Consider the following 18,147-nt stretch of genomic DNA (forward strand, 5'->3'; position numbering starts at 1 on the left):
ATTCATGTTATTTTCCTCTGCTAATACTACTACATACTAGTTATGGAGAATATAATGTTGACCAGAACTCACACGGTCTTCCAGTCAAAACGTCAGCATGAAATACTGGACGAAACTAATGGACAATGAGGTGAGAATTTTCATTGAACAATTTTATTTTGAAAATGTGCTTCCATCTTAATCGGTTTTCAAAGACAAATGTTCCCATTATGACAAAATGCGACAACTGAACTGACACTTCACCGGAGGAGACACCATCTATCTTAAATGTGTCACACACACCACACACATGGCCATACATCTTAAGCCCCGCGGACACGCTTTCCCCATTTACTGCTGCCCATTAAATCCCTACGATGGGGTGAAATGAGGAATACAAACAAGGAGATCCTGCTTTATATTTGCTCCTGAAAACCCAAACCACACACGCAGACAGGTCATCAGAAAGGTTTTCATAAAAAGGTTCATCTGGGCTGAATCAACAAGAAGAAAAAAGAAACCAAAGGTAAATCTCAGAGAATGTTGTATTGTGCAGATCCTCGTTGTTAACAGGCACCGTGTGGTTAAAAGCCCCTGACTGCGTTGCAAATAGGAAAATGTCTTTAAATCGCACGGCCATTTCTCTTTTCAATGGATTTTTTCAGCAGAGAGTGATGACTGGCAACAGCTCAGGGATCGTATCTCGTACAGCGAGAGGTCCGTGAGGTTAACCCTCGTCCAAACTGAGCTGTCAGCGCCCATAAGCAATGGACGGGCTGTGGTGGACTGAACAGCGCTGACGTCAGAAGAGGGTTGTTTGGTTGAGGAAGGAACGAAGGTGCCCTTGCTTGGATCACTCTTCTGCGTGTCCATATGCTGCCGCTGAACTTATATTCTCTATTAGTAAGAAAGCCATAAACAAGACAAGACATCCTGCAAGTGCATTAAAGATGAATCTAACTGCATGAAAAAGATCAACCCACGCTGCCCCCCCCCCCGCCCCCTTTGAAGGGTTTAATGGCAGGAAATGGTTATTGCCGGACAAAAATTGGGGTTCCCATGGTAACCACATGTTGTACTGGCTTCACACATTAAGGGGAGGAAGCTGTGAGTCAGGATATTAGCAGCTCACAGTGACTGAGGATGTTTTTCATTCAGAATAACACCGGATTTGTGAGGTCAGTAGTAGAATTTAGTAGATTGAAAGTCAAAGCCTGAATGTAGTATTCTAATAACATGGTGAAGAGACATGGTGGAGTACTGTAAACTTCCACTTTGTAACGTATTATTCATTGTTTCTGATTTATTGTGGTAGTGTTATTAATTCTGAAGCCATCATAAAGTCTTCTAGACATTAACTGCACAGCTTGAAATGGAATTTTCCCCAACCAGAGGCCTTCATTGATGTATGGTCAAACGGCCTTCTGGTGATCATGTATTCTTCTCCCCCGAGTACTAATCCAACAGTCAAGCTCTTGGAACTTATACGGCACAGTACTCCTTGGACTGTTTCCATGTTAGGCATATGAGGCCAAAGGTGAATGTGACAGTAAAAGCCCACCGCCATGGATGAATTTAACTGGCGGAGGAAACACATGCGTTGACAGAGAATCAGTCTTTAATGTGCATCACTCACATTTTAATCAATACCCGATCCACTTAATAAGGTCGCCACCTGCAGCCACACCAATCCAGTGCATCGGAATGGGTGGACACTTAATCCACTGAAAAATGTATACCATTATAAAAGATCCATAGGGAACCATGAAAAGAAGAGATTTGGCACAGACCAAAGATTAGAAATTACACTCAAATCATTACTGAACTATAAATAGAATTAAATTAAATACAAAAGAACGAGCTCCATGTGGGCTCAAGAACTGCCACCATACGAAAGAAAGATTGGTGAATGTAAGAAAAGCCAGGGTCCTTTTTTGGAGCTAAGAATGGTGGAAATCAGCAACGCATACAGACTAATGCAAACAAATTCAGATAAAACCGCCAACAAGTCCAGCGTTCACTCCACACACCTCCACAGAAGCCAACGTAAGCGCAGTTTTCTGTGTCTCGTCCCTGTCCTAAGTAAATAGTAAAAGTACCCCTATGCCTCTCTCATCAAATGTGTAATGTATAGTCCAGGTGGTGCTGCTGTCGCTGCTGGACTCATGTGTTTAAGAATGGAAGTGCTGACTGTGAGGAGAGGGAGGAGGGAGACGCTGCTACTGTAGCAGTGCATCAGCAGAGGTGAGACTTCAGCCACTACATGTGGACAGACTGGAGGGAGGGCACAGCGTGAGACACACACACACACACACACACACACACACACACACACACACACAAACACGCACACGCTTGTTTTGTTTTGTTTCCACGGCCATGAGCGCTTTTAAAGGCATCCACGCCGACGTGGTTTAAATGGTGACATGAGGGGGACAGAAGGCCAAAGCGGTGCACAGGCATGAGACGAATTGTCTCTTGCAGTTGGAGCCGTCTCTTCAAGCCTTCATGGTTGAAGGGCGGCCATCTCGGCCAATCTTACCCCAGCTGCCTCTCACACAGCCAGAGAGACACACACGGACCTCCAGTGGGCTCCAGTGTGTGTGTGTGTGTGTGTATTTGTGTCATTAGTGCTGACCCAGATGCTACATTCCCAGAATAAACGTTTAGGAAAATGCAACCTACATAATAAAAAAACAACAACATGAAATTCCCACTGCAGAACAATTGCAGAAGTGAAGTTTGTGTGAGAGAGAAAGTTGAGGTGGAAACGGCTCCTAATCACAGGGTCGAGGTATGTGCAGTGCGATGTGATCTCAGAGACAGAAGAGGGGAGCAGCGTCGGGCTCAGGTGCAAAGATTAGGAGAGTTACATCACGTACAAGCAACCCCATCAAACAGCATGTCTGCCACACAGCAGACCCTTCAGCCGGTCGGGGAATGGATGGATGCTGAGTAACAGCGCGCTTCGGACGTTCTCCCCGACTGCGCAAATTCCAATGCAACAATCAGCCCTCCGCATGTCACAGCACGCGCAAAGAGTATAAAAGATGCACCGGGCACGTTTTCGTTCCTTTCCTAAAAATGAAGCAAGCCACTGAGCCATCCGTGAAGCCTGCACGTGATTCACCCCCCCCCCAGCCGGCAGCGCATTGCATGTGCGGATTACCAAAAACCAAAAAAAAAGGTATGCGCCCCCCACACACCCACAATATGTTCCAAACTCATCACTCGCAACGTGGTTGTGACAGAGGCTCCTTCGCTGCAGCAGACACCCCGTCGGTGTGTGTGTGTGTGTGTGTGGGGGGGGGGGGGGGGGGGGGGGGTCTTACCCTCTGCGGACACGGCGCACCGGGCGAGGAGTGAAAGCATCCCCACGGAGAGCAGACAGTCGGCGAGCATCCCCGCGGCTCCGGGTCGCCACCTGGTCCTCGAACGCGTCACCTCTCCTCCGACATCCTTCTTCCGCGGGGAGGTCCCACCGGGGTCCGCTCGTCCGGCTCCGACCACCACGGGGTGACCCGCTCGCACGCCCTTCAAACCGGGAGCCATATCCGGAGGGTGAGTTGCTGAAGTTTCGGTCGTAAATAATGCATCGGATCAACCCCTCTGCGCCTTCAACAAAGGGGGAAGACACGGCGCGTCCCGCGGTCCGGTCGTGGTCCAGAGCTGAAGGGGAGGGGAGGGGACGGGGGAGGGAGGGGGCGGAGGGTGGGGTGGTGATAGGGGAGGTGGGGTGGGGGGCGGAGGGTGGCCGGGAAGCCGCGCTGAACAGGATCTTTTTTTTTTTTTTTTTTTTTAATCCGCCCTATCGCTCTTGCTCCGCTCGGTCCGGCCGTCGTCCCCGAGTGGCGCAGGGAGGCGCGCACACGCTGCGCCGCGGCGCTGACATTCAGCGGTGCCTCGGGGAGGGGGGAGGGTGCGCGTTTAGCGACAGACTTAAGAATAATATGGAAGCTGCGGCTTTGTCTTTGCTTCAAACTGAGCGAATTATCCTCTCTGTTGTTAGTTATCTGGGGAAAGTAGAGCCGCGCAGTCCGTAGCACGACCTCTGCTGGGGGGAATGAAGCCGGGCAGAACCACGTCTACATGCGGAGCGGGATACTTTTCGTCTTCTTGTTTCACGCACGTGGTGAGTCGGGCTCTGTCTGCACTCACGAGGGCAACCTTGACGTTTTATTTACCTCCACCAAGGCCTCCGTTGTGTCCTGGGCTTCACCTGGATACATATTTAATGTGGTAGACCTGCTCGTTGGCGCCATCCTCCCTACCGCCACCAGGTGGCAGCACTGACCCAGAAACAGCACTTCAGATATTTAAAGACAAGCCCCATCTGAAAAGTCTACACATCTTGACTTTTGATGTGGGTTGTACATATATATATTCTTAATACATTACTCAGATGTTATTATTATTATTATTATACGATGGAGCTTAAGGTCTTATGAGAAATTCTTCATTTTGCACAGTTGAAAACAAAATAGTGACATTACATTACATTTAGCAGACGCTTTCATCCATAGCAACTTACATTACACTTTAAACCCATGGCTTTTTCACATTTTTGCCCGGGGAGCAATTAGGGGTTAGGTGTCTTGCTCAGGGACACTTCAACATGGAACATGGGGCAGCCTGGACAACTTGTGCTTTCCAGCACATCTTCTCTAACCCCTGCGCCACGACGACATGTTACCATGAGGTTGAAAATCCCTTGAGTGTAATGTGCCAGAGGTGGCTACAGGCACTGTTCAATGTGGTGGAAGAATTGTAATGTGATCAGTTAGATTTGTTCAATACTGGAAGAACATCAGAATGAATATAATTAGGTAAAAACAGACCAAGTCGAAAGGAGCTGCATCGATAGATTTTTTTTAATTCAAAGTGAATCTCAACAATAATACACGATAAAGTCTTATTTTGACACTCACCAAAAGAGTCACCTGGAAAACCCGCTTAATGTGACAAAGTAGAGAAGGCTTGGTCACACCTAAATCACTGAGAACTAGAGAGGAAACACTATCGCAAACTGTAAAGAGACATCACATCCATAGAGTTAGTTTTCCCAGTTCTCATACTGTAAATATTGCACAGTGCAATTGCTACATGGCAAACTAGTGTAGCACAAAAGTAAAAGAGCAAAATGAAAGAAAAATGGAAAAAAAACAAAGCCACAAAAGTATACAGGTATTGAAACAGTAACAGTTCAGATTTCTATTTGATGATCAATCTAAACGGATGATTCCATAACTTGCAGTGGGAATTAACTCTTAAAATTGACAGATTACCAGAAAAATAAGCGCTTGAGTAAATCAAACCTCATCAAATCAGAGTAACACAGTAGTACTAATACAGACCCTGAATTAACATCTCTAAAAGGATAATACCGCAGCAGAGGATTTGTTTTCTGATATCAAAGTTATCACTTTCACTGTAATTTTACAACTTTTATCTGTTAAATGTTGAATGAATCCTAAAAAAAAAGAATCATGTATCCATAAACCCAAGGTGTCAATGGTGTGGGAAATGAAAACGGTTTTAAGATGTCTCTACTCTTGCATCCATTCTTTCCCTAACAAGTATGGGAGAGTTTATGCAGGCGCATTGCTGGTGAATACCTTTGGAGGAATCAAAACACAGATTACACTTCACATGCTGATTATTGGGGGGGGAACTATATCAAGCACTAATCCGCCAAGTTCATGCCTTGTTGTCATGAGCTTTCTTTCCCAAAGTGACACTCGAGTATGATCAGTAAAGCGTACAGGTATCAAAATACATACAACCATATCAACGCAAGTGTTTACACGTGGAGTCTTGAACTCACAACAACAACCTCCTTAACACAGCTGTTTCCATCCAAAACAAAGAATAAACATCCAAACCAGACTGGTGTTTTTTTGTTTGTTTTTTTAAAAGCGCTCTGGTTACTCGCGCTCTGCCTTTTCCACTATGCGCGATGGAAAAGCTCCTCCGAGCAGACAGCTTCTAGGCCCACAAAGTGAACATGCAAGGTAATGTAAAGCATGGAGATTATCTAAGAACACTTGGTGGTGCAACGGCCGCACGATGTAAAGTATTGCATCTACTGTTTAGCCGGGGAGAGACTATCCAAAAGATGTTTGTGTGTGTATTTGTGTTATCACAGGGGCTCTGGTGGCGGCTATCTGACACAAGAGGAGCACCACCAGCATCTACGACAAGCTGACCAGAGGACTTCAGGTCCCTGGAATGACCAATGCGATGAAGTCCTGTTTTGTGTTTTGTATTCCTGGTACCGTGGCCGTTTAAAAGGCCGCCCAGTCTCTATGCTAACGGCCCGTTGGTGGATTCTATGCCTTTCTCATCAAATACGGGGGGGGGGGGATTCGCCATCTTGAATTCTCACTTTCTGAAGCTCAAGGCACATACACAGTGCTGCTCACACTGTCTCAACTTCGTTAAGGAACACATAACAATAACCACAGTTTTGCGTTGACAAAACATCATTTCGATATGAGACACTCATAAAGGGCAGAGCGATCCGAGCACAAGGCTGTTTAGAATAACAAGACAGACTGATATTCTTGCCAGATACAACAGTGAACGGTTGCATCAAAAGATTGGTTTAAATTAATTTAACAGCAAAAACAAGTTGTAAAACATTATTTTGGAACAGAAACATCGGGCTAATTTGTTTTTTGGACAAACGGTCTAATCGCCCCAAAGTTAATCCCACGTGTGTGAGTGCTTAGTGGCGAGTGCGTTTGTGTGTAATTGGTGGACAGAAGCTACTTAATGAACGTTATGTTTAGGTGTTTCTTCTGGCATCTCACAGTGCTCTTGTGACACAGAAGAGAGTACTGGTATTATAGCGCATATATACGTGCAATGAAAAAGTGAAATCAATCCCGCAAGCTATAGCTTCAGAAGCGTACAAAACATCAATGTGAAAACATACAGAAATTAAGTTACATTGATACATTATATATATGCAGTGATGAGCCCAAAAGGTTAATAAGGATAAAATACTGATGCAAAAAACACACACACCCCGAGAAAACAACAAATGCAACTAATGTTCATCATCAGCAGTACAGTAGTTACAATGACACTCCAAATATGAACGCAAAACACAAAAATCAAAACCACTTCTATTTCAGATAATTAGGGACCTATACAAAAAAAGCAACACTAGGTTTAAACTCAGAGAAATCACCTAATTTCACAGCTATCGAAGTGGCAATCATCATGTAGCAGCTTACCTATGATACATTCAAGAAAGAAATGATACGACTTATTAATTGCCCAATAAGCTAGACAAAACCATTGCAGCTATTTTTTTTGTTTTGTTTAAATACTATTTTTTTGTTTGTTTTAATTCAACCCCATTCCAATACTATATTATAACTGAGGTCTATGCAAACAGAATAGCTACCTTGCTCAGGAAATGAATTACAGTCTTTGGTGCTGCAAAAGCAACTTCATTTGAAAATAAAAGACAAGAAAATACACGCTTAACTAGTAAAATGAACAGATAAAATGCACGCACGGCATATCTACATATATCTAGACTGGTGCTACCATATATGTATATATCCTCCCTGACGGAATGTATAAAATAAGCAGTCGACACCGATAAGCCTTAAGCCTTTGACAAATGGTATAATGTAAAGGGGAAAAGTTAACTTTGTCACACATGCATAAATGAGAGAATTGCACACAATTAACTCACACCTTATCAAACATCTGTACTAAATAGACTAGCTCTATATTATATATCCATATATGTGTGTATATCGAATACTGCATGGTTTGCTCAGGCTTAGAAAATTCCATACTGTGAATTAATTTGCATTTTTTTCTTCCTTACCTAATCAAAGCAATGCCCACCACATCTAGGAAACAAAGTGAAAACACTCAAATAAATGAAAGTACAAAGACGAAGACGAAAATAAAATCAACGACTATTTAGATTGTATTGCAGTTTCATTAAACAGTAAAAATACTGTTTGTAATAATAGTTTCACTAAATAGAAAGTGATTAGCAAATGTTAAGCAATACTCAGTACTTGCACTTTGTACACTAGTTCATTCGGGAAAAGGGAAAATGAAGGAAGAAAAAAAAAATGTTTTTAATGAAACGGTAAGTATTCGCAACGGCAAAGCATGCTGTTCTTGTTGAAAGAACAGAAAAGTAACTCACTACACACTGAAATATACACCGACTCCAAAAGAGAAGCACCGCTATCCGCGATGCTTCACATCCATGCAGGCTATGTATGGACATATACACGAGTGCATATATATACTCACACATAGGATGCATCGACTGAATGGAATTTCAAGTGCCGCAGTCCAGTACATTAATATTCATGTATATAGTCATATATAAGTAGTAACATTAACAACCTCAAAATATGTAAGGCACTATGGCTGGGGACAGTTACACAATGCAGCGAGTCTTGTGACACAAACAATAAGAGCAACGTCTATGCATCTTTCCGTTTACATTTTTGCTCATGCAAGACCACATGCAGCGTGAGGAACAACCCTATACAAACGGGTTATTCGACTTGACATTGCTAACACCGAAAGACACCGAGAAAAGGTACAAATACTTCAAACGCAGTACGACATACACTGGACAACTTGTGAATCGGTCAATCTAGAGCTAGAGACTGGGATGGCTTTACAAATATGGATGTGTCTTGCACACGTAAGAAGGCAATATAGAAAAATAGCTGGGATCAGGGGTGCAAAGTCTAACTATTCAACACCACCCCAATTATTTTACCTGTTTGAGGAGTATTCGTAGAAGATCCAATGCAAAGATATATATCAAATGTGCAAAATACACATTAAGTGTGAGTTTAACTACTCATTCATCCGATCATTCATACACTGTTTCCTTCTAAATGTTTGCCAAAATCATCTCAACCATTGGTGATCTTTTTTTCTTCGTCTTCGTCTTCTTCTTTTTTTTTTTTTGTTAAAGCTTGAAGTTCAATTACACACAAGTCTACATGATTCAAAAAATAGCTTGCTTTCTCTCTGGTTGTGCCATGGTTTTTGAAAATGAGAACCATGTGGTCTAAGATCGATTTCGCCCTGCTCGCTCACTCAGCCCTCGGGTGGTGTAAAGGGCACCTGGGCAGCCGTGCTCAGATGTAAGGGTACTGGTTTATTTTGGTGGGGCTGAGAGGGAAACTGGCGTAGGCGGGCGAGGCAATGTAGGAAGGAAAGAGGGGCTTGAATGGGCCCTGTGGGTGCAAGGTGGGGGAGGGCAGCAGTCGGTGGTTGAGGCCCACCGTGACCTGATGCACGATGCCTGCCGGGTGGGAGATGCTGTAGGTGGGCTGGAGGACGGGGCGGGAGGCTACGGGGGAAGCCAGGAGGTGGGCCACGGGCGCGGCCGTGACCAGGGGGCCAGACGGGGGGTAGGACAGTAAGGTGGGCTGCGTGTGAGGGTGGCCCCCAAGGTGGGGGAGGGGGTGGGGGCCCGTGGTGTGGTTTGGGCTGCTGTGGGACAGGGTGAATGTGTGCCCATGCACTGTAGGAGGAATATAGGCCTGTGGTCGCCGGTGGGCAAAGTTGCCGTTCCATTCCTGGTGGCAGGATCCAAAATGCTGCACCTAGGAGAGAGAGCAGCATGCTATAAAGAGTCTCTGTCTGCATGGACACAGCTGGTCTTCATGAGCCACTCGATGCTGCCGGTTTCCACCTTTTTACGCATCAAGGTTGCGTCTTTAATCAGTCATGAACAATCCTGACATTTATCTCATCTTACTTTGTGTGATACCGCTTAGCAAAACACAACCGCTGCCAAAGATAAAACAGAGGTCATGCTTTCTTTCCCTGCAATCTGTTTTCACTTGACATCCAAATATATTATGCAATCTGGCATAGATTCTTTTGCCAGACAAATGCGTTTACTCCATGTTCCAATTGATCCAGGGGCCAAATGTCTCTCTGCAGAACAACAAGCCCTTCACACACGACAACTACAAAGTTGGGTATGTTGACGTCCTCGTGTGTACATGGGATTGAGTCATACGTGTTTGTGGCTGCAGACGCTTACCTGCCCAAACCCTATAGGCTGCTGTTGCTGGGGCTGGAATGCAGGGGGCATCTTCTGCGGCCTGTTGAGGAGGGGAGTTGACTGGTGATGATGTCGCCCAGGAAGGCCCCACCCTTTGGACAGGCATATAGACTCTATGAAGGAGGAAGATCACATGAAGAGCAACGAACGGAGAAACAGAGAGATGGAGGTGACATGTTAATGCAGGTAATTTGGTGACCCACTATCAGCATCACAATGCAAAAGGAAAAAGGCAAAGAAAGCAACCAGGGACTGAATCCAACTACAGAAATGGCAACATTTGTGAGAGGCAACTTTGCAGGCTTATCACAGAGTTCAGCTGTTTGATCAGGTCCAAACCTTTAAACATAGCGGCATCTGTCTTCTTAATATCAGCTAGGAGATTATAAATAGCTACGTTTTGGGGGGGGATCTGAGAGGAGTTGCTAACTAAGCTTGCTCATAGAGCTTAAAGTGAGGTCAGACCATCAGCTATAAATATACCTGGTAGCACTAGAATAGCAAACCGTGCCCTTTTAAGACGTGGGGCTTTGGTCGCAATAGTTTGGGGATCCTTTGACATGAAAGGCAATATGACTGCAAGATTTTCTCTGAGGATTTACAGTTGCAGCCTTCATTTCAAAATACCCACAAAGAGGTAGCTTTTAAAAGTACTCAGTTGCTGCCGAGACCACAGCTGTTAATAAAGCGTACAGCATGCGTAACTCCAGAAAGAAACATTTATCGAGCATTCATTTGCTCATGGCAACCAGATTTGCTCATGTTCTCTGCTTGTTTTACTCAAGACTTTACAAGACTTTACACCTTACGGGGCAATTACGCATGTCTTATGTAGCTTTAAAAAGTGCACATCCACACAGGTAGAGGGTCACTCAGAGTCAGTCTGGAGCCAGAGTGAGAAGTAATGACGGCAAACAAATATCCACTCCAGTTCAGAGCGGATACTTCAGGGCAGGTCACCTATAATCACCTGTGAGAACCTCTGTGGTCTACAAAGACAGCGTAATCCCAGGCCATGTGACCTGTGGAGTAGACAGCAGCAGTGGTGACTGGATCTTTCAGCTAGCATGACCTACTCATGCACTTCCTAGTCCTCTGAGTGGATAACACCATCAGAGTGTACAGCAGACACAAAGCAGCCAAGTGTGCAGAAGAACTAGTGTCCTGTCACCGGCTGTGTTCATATTTAGGTTCAGAGATAACCTGGGTTTAATACACAGCTCACTTTCAGCAACTGGCCACCAGAAAGCACAACTTTCACACTGCCTTTGTGACACCTATGCATTTTTAGGTCCACTCCCGGTCAAACTTTAAAACGTAACATACTCAATGGATTCGTCCCGTTTTACCTGAGTGACCATATGCTTCGCTAACAGCAGGGTAGTTGTTGTTATGCACTCTCATTGGAGGCACCACGACGGTGCGAACTGTCGGCCTGCTGGGCTCGGTCTCCGGGGCCACGCACGCAACGCGGGGCTCGCGGTTATGGTTGCCGTCTGCGATAAAGCGCTGCTGTGCGAAGGGACTGTTGCTATGGCCGGAGGCGTTCGAGGCGGGCGAGCTGTCCACCGTGTCGCAACAGCTCTCCTGTTCGTCGTCCGACATGCTGCAAGAGGACGAGCAGTGAGGAGCGAAGGTTAGGACCGACGCACAACCAGGATAAACATCTGTGCGAGCCGCGTTTGATTTGGTTGCATGGAGCGTACCTGTTGGGGTGTTTGCAGGGTGAGGTGCTGGACTGGGCTGAGGCTGAAGAGCTGGTGCTGAGCGTGCTGTCTGGACTGCTGAGGGAGCAGACTCTCTCCATACTGACTGTACTCTGACACGCCTCACAAGCCGCACTGCCCTTACACCTGTGTGCAGAGACGGTCGGACAAAATAAGACAACAGTTCTTGGGGCGGGGGAGGGTGGGGGGACTTTGGGTATATTGTTAGCAGAAACCGAATGGTCAGCACTTACTCCCCCATTGAGTGCCGTTGAGCGCTCTCCTCTTCGTCGCTGCTGATGCTGATGACACTAACAGTTGGGCTAGCTAAGTCGGAGATCACCATGGCCTGCCGCTGCTCCTGAGAAACTGACAGCTCCTCACAGTCCGGCTCCACTTTACAGCAGTTCTCATCCTCCTCCACCTGCGGTGTCCCTGCCCCCTCTCCAGCAGCATGCCCTTCCTCTGGGAATCTGGCTTCCACCTGCTGCACATTCTTTGCTGTATCGGCCATCTTTGGGGACTGGCATGCTATATTTTGGACGTTTGTGTTTTGGGAGAAGTTGCTGCCCCTATTGAGGTAAACAAGTCACCGTCAGAATGGAGGAGCCCATTTTAGTGTACGCCTGTTCATTCTAGTGGCAAACAGCAAAACTCACATACCTGTTCACACAAGGCTTGGCTCTCTTGTTGGCAGCTGGCTGTGGCCACACCACATGTGCAATGCCTATGTTGATTGGCTGGTGGGTGGACATGGCCATTTGGTTGGTTAAGAATGGCTGAGAATGAGCAATCATGGAGCTGTAATGGTTACCATGGGGACGCACTTTCCTGCATTAAGGAAACAGAACATTGCAAATTGAGCCAAAAATCTTTAGCACCATTACTAACAAAATAGTCTCAGTCACTAGTCCCAAGGGACATGCATGACTCATCGATCATTATTATTCAGGGAAGAGAGCGTGCTGTATCAGAGCAGTACAGTCATTCCCTACAGCCCTACAGCGTGTACGTTGCAAGTAACGGTAATAAAGCACAAATACATTTTGCTTTAAATAATACTCCTTATTGGAACTATATAGAACACATCAAGAATGGAAAAGGATTATGTACCAAAAAGATTGTGAGCAGTGACCTCGAAAAACAAACTGCTTACCCCCAGTCACCCAATCTTTGTGAGCCGGCTACAGAGTCAGCTGCCAAAGTGGTTGGTGGTGGAGGCACTGATGTCACCTGCTGCCAAGTGGGCACCAAGATCTGCTGTGCACGGCTGGACCAGGACTGTTGAAGTTCGGAGAAGCAAAGCCGTAATTTACTGGTATTTTTCCACTCTGTGATGCTTTTATTAGCTTGACATCAAACTTTCAACTTCATTAACGTTCACCCAAGAGTACATTAGTTACATATTTACTACTACTACTTACTGAATAGGCAAAGCTGCCTCCATCTCATAATATGTTCTTTGAGCTTTATTACCTGTGTGATGACTCCAGGTCTGATTTGTATGGGCTGGATGGAAGGTGCTTGAGTGACCAGAGGCACAGATCCCTCCATTCGAACAGAGTAGCCTGTTGGTTTAGCTGTGTTGGTGGGGATTCCTGCAGGGAAAATGGAGAAGAAAGCTTTGACTTTAAAGATATTTTGAAAAAGAAAAGAAAAGGGAAAAGAGAAATAAGGCTTTACACCTCCTACCTTGAATGGTTGGGGGACACAGAATGAGTGCCTGTGGAAATGAATCGCTGCATCCAAACTGTCCACTTCCTGTCTGCAGTGGTATCCCAGGGTGCATCACTGATTGGGCTGATGGGGCTAATCCCTAAAAAATAAAGAAGGGATATGACTGGACTTTTCTGAGGAAGAACAATGATCAACAATACCATCTAAAAGCCAGTAGATGGCAACATTCCTGTCAAGGGTTGTGTGTATTTTAGCCGGATGGAGCACAGGGACCAGTTACTGACACATCACTGGGTTAGTCAGTTATCTTTAGACATAGCCCTTTTCCTTTCATGATGAAGTTGAAGGTATCCGCGGGCCACTTTTTTACGAATACGCTGCTTTAAGGATTTCATTGGGCACATGTAAATTATTTAAGGTCCTAATGTGTTATACAGTTTTATTTTTATTTTTTTATACGTAATCTGTTATATTATATTGCATGATTGGAAACCTTTGTATATGAACATGCTCTTAAACTGAAAGAATTCATCAAGGCTCACAAGGTTCAATTCTTTTAAAGTTGGATAACTTAAAGGCCATCAGAAAATGTGGAATTTACTGTTTGAGAAAAGCCTGAGGGCTAAACAAAGAACCTAAGCATATGCCTCAGCTTCATTACTGCTCTTGTGTCTGGCTATAATTACATTTATTGAATAACGGGAACTAGGCCTATATTGTTCTGCTGCAGCTTCTGAACATAGCCCAACCCCCATATACATGATGGCAAAAACAAAGCCGCCTTTCAGAGGATAAAACTAAAAAAGCCGCCACATTTTCCCTTTAAATTCTGCTGAAGAACAAAGATATAACAATTACTATGTATACTCCATGAAAATAGAAATTATAGCTGAGCAGTTTTATTATGCAAAGAAAGTGACCAGTTACTCGTTCAACAGGTTTGGATTCAGTATAGCAGTTAGAGAGAGCCCCCTAACATGTTCCTTATATCCCTTATTATTCAACGTCTTTATCCTCAGAACAGAGGCTTTTGAACGGACTACGGTTGGTTTTGCATTTTCAAGATCTAAAAAAGGGTCAGCTCCTTTTCTTTCCTCAGCAACAACGCTGATTTGCACCGTTGCCATGACCTCAGAAACATGACGTGATTTTGTTGCCATGACAGCCCTGCTAGGACGCAATAAGATGGGTGAGTCGGAACACAGAAACGCAATAAAGGCGAGGAAATGGTCTACATGATCAGTCTTCACAGGAGCAGATGAACAGAACAACACAGCATGTCCATGAGCAACACCATCTGGGATTGTTCCATCATTCAGATATTGTCATATTTTCTTCAATTCCCAGTTTGGGAAACACAGTTTAGTACATAAATAGGGTCATTTAGAAATGTAAAGAAGACAACACCCCCCACCACACACTCAGAAATGGACACATACTGGTCTTTAACGACTTACTTGAGGGTGGACACCGGTAATCTTGCTGAATGGGTGGTTGACAGAGGCAGCAGCTGTCGTGGCAACAGTTCGGATGAAAGGCCCTTTGTTTCTGTTGGCCGCCTCGTATGCACTGGGACGAGTCCAGCAAACATCCATGATGTGGAAACATGATTTCACACTACGGGCAGAAGAGTTAAAGTTTAAATCATGGACGGTCGAACTGACAACATGTGGGAAAGATCATAGGAAAAAGAGGACTCACTGGTTACTATGGGGAAAGTCCAGCAGGTGTTGCATCGTTACGAAGGGGTGGCTGAGAGCTTCTGCAGGGGTGATCCTCTCCTCCGCATCAATCAACAACATCTTCTTCAGCAGGCCCACAAACTCTCGGCGGTCCGCCTTCTCCACCAACAGGTCGCAACCTTCCAGATTCATCACCAAGTTCACCTGGAAAACAGAAATTCTACTGATGAACAGGAACAGGTGAAAAATCTTTCACCTGGAGAGACGGGAAATGTCATATTACAAAGAGCGCCGTTTGTGATTGATCAAAAAGTTTTGCTATGGACACCAATTTCCTAAGAATGATGAACAGTCACGAACATGAATTCTCCAGCAACTCCTATGACTGAAAACAGACCTGAAAAGCATCGGTGGTTTTCTGGGGAATTCCCGCCCGTGGTGACTTTAAACAACTTGAAGCTTCACTTTTGAGTTTGGTTTTGAGCATTTAACTTGCGTCACGTTAAGCTTCCAGACGCTTCTTTGTTTCCCAAAAATAAGATACGTTTGTATTCTGTTCTGTGGGTGTAGTTCCTCTGGTTAAAGACCCAGTAGCCTACATCCTCTAAACGTGTCGTGTTGAGCTTTCTCTGACGTCCTGTTAGGTGCATTTGTGGTCCGGGCAGCTGAACATACGTGCGCTATGTCGTCCAAACAGCTGAAGATGTACTTCCTGGCTTCCTTTGATTTCATTCCAGTCTCAGTCTCATGCTCATCTGTTGACTACAGAAAAAAGAAAAAAATATTTAGTGGGTATTCTCATGACTTAAGAGTCATCTTTATGGTTTGTACGTTAAGTCCGTCGGTTTTCTGATTGACTTTAAGCATGATTTTAACTCATGTTTAAGCAAATCAAGCCGTATTTCGAAGGTTCGTTATCAGTCCTCACCTTTAGTCTCCATGCTGCATAAGGTGAGTCAGACTCTTTGCAAAAGAACCGTGTCTTCTTTGTCCCAGAATTCAATAGATGTTCCCCTGGCAGACCTTGCGTCTGAGAAATGTAGCGAATCTGTTGTGAAGTGAAACAAGGAAGAAGAAAAAAAGAGAATATAAACATAAGACACCACACTAATTTTTCGAAACAACACCTGAGCAGTTTACACTAACAGCATCTTTCACATACTAATAATTGCCCCCATGTAAGGCAGTGCAGACACTGCATCAAGTCACTTAAGTTAGCTAGTGTACACGTGCACACACCGGCAACAGCTGGAGAGACCTTGGAGATGAGGCATTTCCGACTAGTGGCTAGACCCAAATAAGCCCCCAGCACTGAGGGTAGCTCGTGTTTCTGAGCCTTTTGGTGTAAACTTTGATGACACGGTTCTTACAGCGTCAGCGCCAAATGCTTCGCTGGGCAACGAGGCGCGTCAGTCGGACACTAAGGGGCACTCGGGTTTACGAGAGAAGACCAGGGAACGGCAGGGCTGACGTCAATCACACCCAAGTGGAAAGGAGAACAACCATTAGAGGTTCGGCGCAACCTGGCAAAAAAAGAGCCAGACATATGGGGACGCTGCACACATTCAATTAAAGACTCTAAAGGATTCCAATGAACTATCCATGACTTTCTATTTGAATGAGTGAGAGTGAGATTGTGAGGTAGTAAGCACCTCCTATCTCAAAAGTGAAATATGAACTCAAAATGTTTTTGTTGGAAGCTTCTCATGTGTTGATCTTCAAGGTGCTCCTCCTGGCTAATGCAATGCTTTAAGCAGTAGGCTTATACCAGTCTGTCGCTAAGGTGTAAATACTGCAACGTGTCCGTTTGTGTGGGCGGGACCTATCAAGGAACACATCCACTGGGATTGTGACAGCTTGCATGATGACTGTAATCTCCTCTGCAAAGGAGATATTTGAATAGTGGAGATCTGCTCGCTTATCTCAAGGCACACAAACATCAAAGTATCGTAAAACACATTGTGTCACTGTCCATTTCTCCCATTTGGATTTCCCATTCTCCATGTACATTCAGATTTGCATCCATCCAGATGTCTTTCCTTTTCTTTTTCTAACTTTCTGTATTTTGCATTGACTATTCATAACATCCGTTGATTACGCAGTTTATTCCAGCAAACTTTAACCTGAAAGTACAGACCAGATTCCCCTAATTCAATATATTTGTAATTGTTGTATTATTATTATCAAGCTGAACAATATGCAAATCACGTTTAAGATGTTGAGATTAAAAAAAACACCCAGCCAGAGCATGTGGGTGGGAAAATTCTTCTGACGGGAAAACCCTTATTTTCTGTGAAAGGCGTGTCTCTGCAGAGATCTCACAGACCAGTGAGATCACTAGTGCAAAGCTACGGCTCCAACAAACAACTATCTAGCGAGCCTGGGCCTGCAGCAGAGCCGACAGGAAGCACAGGCAGCATTTAGTTTATGGCAGTTCAAATAACAATGAACGCCATAAAAGGTCCATTTCAATGATATCCTTTACTTTAATAGATAAACGTGTGTCTCGTCGTAGATTATATTATCCACACCACCCTACCCCTCCAATGTACAATCAATCTCCTTCACATTTTTTGCACTCCGATATATACAAAAAAGACTAGTCCTTCTGGGGAGTTGACGCCTTACAAGCCCACAAAACCCAATTATGTTTGCTACCCCGCCTCTGTCTTTCTATCCTAAGAAATCCCCCAGGCTGTAAGGTTGGTCGAGCACCAAAGAAAAGACACAAAGCAAGCGCAAATTATTCTAGCCTCTGCAAAAGTGTGAACCAGGCACCCTGGTTGGAACACTTTTCCAATGACATAGAAAGCAAGAGAGACAAAGAAAGAAATGGCAAATGGAGCTCCTGGGATAAACAAAGTCACTCACATCCCTGTTACCAAGAAGCCCAGGATCACAGGACTCAATGACTACAGGCTCGTCGCCCTGACCTCTGTAGTCATGGAGTCTTTTGAACGGCTAGTCCTGACCCACCTGAAGTCCCTCACCGACTCCCTCCTGGACCCCCTGCAGTTCGCCTACA

At 44.9% G+C, this 18,147-nt stretch overlaps 2 protein-coding genes across 3 annotated transcripts in view; both read right to left on the reverse strand.

Annotated features, from left to right (window-relative positions):
• Nucleotides 1-4,110, reverse strand: part of kiaa1549lb (KIAA1549-like b) — a 43,286-nt gene extending 39,176 nt beyond the window's left edge. Inside the window, exon 1 of the mRNA XM_040161155.2 lies at nucleotides 3,312-4,110. Within this exon, the coding sequence (XP_040017089.2) occupies nucleotides 3,312-3,531 (220 nt within the window). The 5' untranslated portion in view covers nucleotides 3,532-4,110. The remainder of the gene's footprint in view (nucleotides 1-3,311) is intronic.
• A 722-nt stretch (nucleotides 4,111-4,832) lies between these two features.
• The window catches only part of hipk3b (homeodomain interacting protein kinase 3b), a 34,997-nt gene continuing 21,682 nt past the window's right edge, over nucleotides 4,833-18,147 (reverse strand). The window contains exons 4-17 of one of the 2 annotated variants that reach the window (XM_078085015.1): nucleotides 16,051-16,170; nucleotides 15,798-15,884; nucleotides 15,142-15,326; nucleotides 14,898-15,057; nucleotides 13,456-13,579; nucleotides 13,240-13,361; nucleotides 12,920-13,044; nucleotides 12,427-12,594; nucleotides 12,018-12,335; nucleotides 11,764-11,910; nucleotides 11,407-11,663; nucleotides 11,028-11,079; nucleotides 10,037-10,170; nucleotides 4,833-9,590 (exon numbers count right to left, since the gene is read on the reverse strand). In XM_078085015.1, coding sequence (XP_077941141.1) covers nucleotides 9,079-9,590; nucleotides 10,037-10,170; nucleotides 11,028-11,079; nucleotides 11,407-11,663; nucleotides 11,764-11,910; nucleotides 12,018-12,335; nucleotides 12,427-12,594; nucleotides 12,920-13,044; nucleotides 13,240-13,361; nucleotides 13,456-13,579; nucleotides 14,898-15,057; nucleotides 15,142-15,326; nucleotides 15,798-15,884; nucleotides 16,051-16,170 — 2,511 coding nt within the window. In that variant the 3' untranslated portion in view covers nucleotides 4,833-9,078. The remainder of the gene's footprint in view (nucleotides 9,591-10,036; nucleotides 10,171-11,027; nucleotides 11,080-11,406; nucleotides 11,664-11,763; nucleotides 11,911-12,017; nucleotides 12,336-12,426; nucleotides 12,595-12,919; nucleotides 13,045-13,239; nucleotides 13,362-13,455; nucleotides 13,580-14,897; nucleotides 15,058-15,141; nucleotides 15,327-15,797; nucleotides 15,885-16,050; nucleotides 16,171-18,147) is intronic. The other variant, XM_040196854.2, reaches the window with a different exon arrangement.

The sequence above is a fragment of the Gasterosteus aculeatus genome, chromosome 12, assembly GCF_964276395.1.
Source record: "Gasterosteus aculeatus chromosome 12, fGasAcu3.hap1.1, whole genome shotgun sequence".
Taxonomy (NCBI): Eukaryota; Metazoa; Chordata; class Actinopteri; order Perciformes; family Gasterosteidae; genus Gasterosteus; species Gasterosteus aculeatus.